General features: G+C 48.1%; 1 protein-coding gene across 1 annotated transcript; it reads right to left on the bottom strand.

Moving 5' to 3' along the window:
• Nucleotides 1–1,395: 1,395 nt before the first annotated feature.
• On the bottom strand, nucleotides 1,396–2,350 carry ier3 (immediate early response 3). The gene has a single exon (XM_041041471.1). It carries the CDS (start codon nucleotides 2,239–2,241, stop codon nucleotides 1,651–1,653), a length of 591 nt encoding a protein of 196 aa, XP_040897405.1. The 5' UTR covers nucleotides 2,242–2,350; the 3' UTR covers nucleotides 1,396–1,650.
• Between the last annotated feature and the right edge of the window lie 344 nt (nucleotides 2,351–2,694).

Below are 2,694 nucleotides of genomic sequence, written 5' to 3'. Positions count from 1 at the left end.
GTTTAGATTGAGGTTTTATGAGCAGACGTCTGATCTCTGTCGGACCATAAAGATCCTGGTTCTCTGTTCTGTCTTCGAACAGGACGATCTGCGTCACATGTGAAGAGAAGCATCAGATCTGGAACATTTTTTCCAGAGACTGGTTTTCCTGGTTTCCCGGCGTCCCCCACCCCATATGTGCCATACCTCTCGTATTACCTGTAGAAGCCTACGTGAGTGGTACGTGATGATGCCTACATGGCAACCTCCAACATCAACATCAACAGGCTTCCCCAGAGGCCCCGGGGCGATGGCCGACCTCAGTCAGCGAGCAGAGGCAAGGTGATCTCATAGCAACACAACACCTCCAACAGTGAGGTAATGCATCAACAAGGTGAATGATCTCAGTGAGCTACATGCATTAAAATGCGTTAGTGTCCATTAATCATTAGAATAACAGCACAGTCTGACTCTCCAGCTGTTACTCATCAGTGAATGAAGCTGCGACGGAACCTGAAGCTGCAGCAGCTCCACGCTGACGACTCATGACTCAGCACAGATCAGGGTTTACAGCTCATGCAACAAAAAAACGAAAAAAACGAAAGTGAGTCTGCAGAAAACTGAAATCTCAAATATCCCTCAGTCTCTGCAGTATGTGGCTGTTACTGTTTCAGGTGCAGAACTCGGATATGTGAAAGTAAAAATATCAGTTTGACCTCAGGAGCATGAATGTTCTGCTCTAACAGCTTCTGCTCCTCTGGGCTCAGACGCTGAACCCGCTGCAGGGACGTGTTTCCATTCGTTACCAGTTCTCAGCTCCTGTTTTCAGAACCACTGTTCAGAACCAGCGTTTCTGCATCACAGCTCAGTCACAAACCACGTCTCAGTTAAGAAAGCGTGCATCTGTAAAACTTTGATTCTGTGACGTGTTTGGCCAAGATTGTTCAAACGTAAAAACAAGAGCTGTTTGATGCCTTGTTTTCTGTGCAGTTATTAGGTTTATTGCTTTTCCCCCAGATCCTGATAACTGAATGAAATGATGCACTGTTCTTGATTATGGTCCAATGAAGAATGAATAACATCTCATAAAGAAAATGTGCAAAAGATGTTTAAATTGATGGAAATACCCAGAAAACACACTGAGTGGAATTCAGCAAAGCGCACAGAGACAGGAACTTCTTTTAGACATTTTTTTATTAAAATTATTATTAAATAAATAGCAAATAATAGAATAAATAACTAAATAAGACATTTACACATGGACACAGTGTCAGTTACAGCTCGTTGGCCTACATGAGTGACAAAACTAAACTTGTTGAACATCCAGTTGATCCGCAGGCCTATAAGTGCAGTTAGTCTGTGTGTTAATCACACAAAGAAAAGTTCAAGTCTTCTCAGTTCAAGTTTCATTTTTTCTGCAAGTGTTCACATTTCTTTCTTTCTTTCTTTCTTGCTTTGCCATGTGTCCCGTTACAGACTGTGCCCCCCCTCTGGTCTCAGGGGCACTGCTGTCAGAATCAGGCCGGCGCTTGGAGCTCCCTCCCCGGCTGCGCCGCGCGGGGCGCACCGCTGTCCTCCAGAAGCAACTCGGGATCAACTCCAGCTTCGGCACATTTGTGATCCTAGAAGCCCAGACTCAGGCGGTTCACAGTTACACCGGTCCCGAGAGTCTTAGTTGTCGCTGCCCAGTCTGTGGTAGACCAGCAGAGCCACCATGTAGCTTTTCCCGGCACTCTGCTCGAACGACCGGCTGCTCTCCGTCTCCTGACCGGGCCCGGCGCAGGTGGTGTTCGGGAGGACCTGTTCGCTGGATGAGCCGTTGTCCTCACAGCCGGTCGGTGTGGCCGACAGAAGCTCGGAGCTGGCGCTGAGTTGTGTGAGCTGCCTTGCCTGCTCCTCGGCGGACTGGAAGGGGAAACCCTGGTAGTCGCTGATCGGGCTGTCTGCGCTGCCCAGCGGAGTCTCGGCGCAGGGCTCCTCGGTGTAGATCTGCCACAGCACCACCAGGCACAGGATGACCAGCCAGCGCTTGGCCTGGCTTTTCTCCGGTGGGGGCAGATGCATGCGGACTTTAGCAGGGTACATAACCCGGGTGCAGCGCTTCTTCGGCCGAATGGGGACGTAGGAGCGCACGGCGGTGGCCTGAGCCGGGATCCGCTCGAAGGTGAAAACCTCCGGCTCCGTGCTGCGCGTCGCCATCCTGGAGAAGGCGAAGCTCTCCTGCCGCACAGTCAGAGTCACGCTGTTTGACCGTGAGTACATTTTCTCTGAGGTTTGTGTCGCTTTCTCTGAAGTTTCTCTGAAGTTTCTCTGCTGCTCTGTTGCGCTCTCGGAGCGTTCAGTAAGTCAGATAAGTCCGAAGCAGCCGAGAGCTCCGATTTTATATCGTCTGAGGTTGTGATTTTTTTAGATGCCCATATAGAGAGCAGGCCACTCCTCCTCCACCTATTGCTCAAATGGGAAAAGAACCTAAAAAATTTGCATATTTTCTGTTTGTGGCAGCAGCTGTGAACACATGAGGCCGCGGAGCTGAGTCTGACACAGTCACTGCATCAAACAATCAGTGTGCTCAAGTATATCGTTTTTACTTTGTTTGATTTATTCTACTTAATTTTTTAAAATGACAAATCTCAATAAAATGCAGATTATAAAAAAGAAATTCATATAAATATGATCATATATTAGATCATATAGAAGCTGCCAGAACTTTTTGTT

The sequence above is a fragment of the Toxotes jaculatrix genome, chromosome 7 (assembly GCF_017976425.1).
Source record: "Toxotes jaculatrix isolate fToxJac2 chromosome 7, fToxJac2.pri, whole genome shotgun sequence".
Classification (NCBI taxonomy): domain Eukaryota; kingdom Metazoa; phylum Chordata; class Actinopteri; family Toxotidae; genus Toxotes; species Toxotes jaculatrix.
Note: the sequence above shows the minus strand (reverse complement) of the source record. Positions and strands in the feature narration are given on the sequence as shown.

Bases quoted from the DNA above. Each gene is read 5' to 3' on its own strand.
- ier3 (XM_041041471.1), bottom strand. From the start codon at position 2,241: ATGTACTCACGGTCAAACAGCGTGACTCTGACTGTGCGGCAGGAGAGC.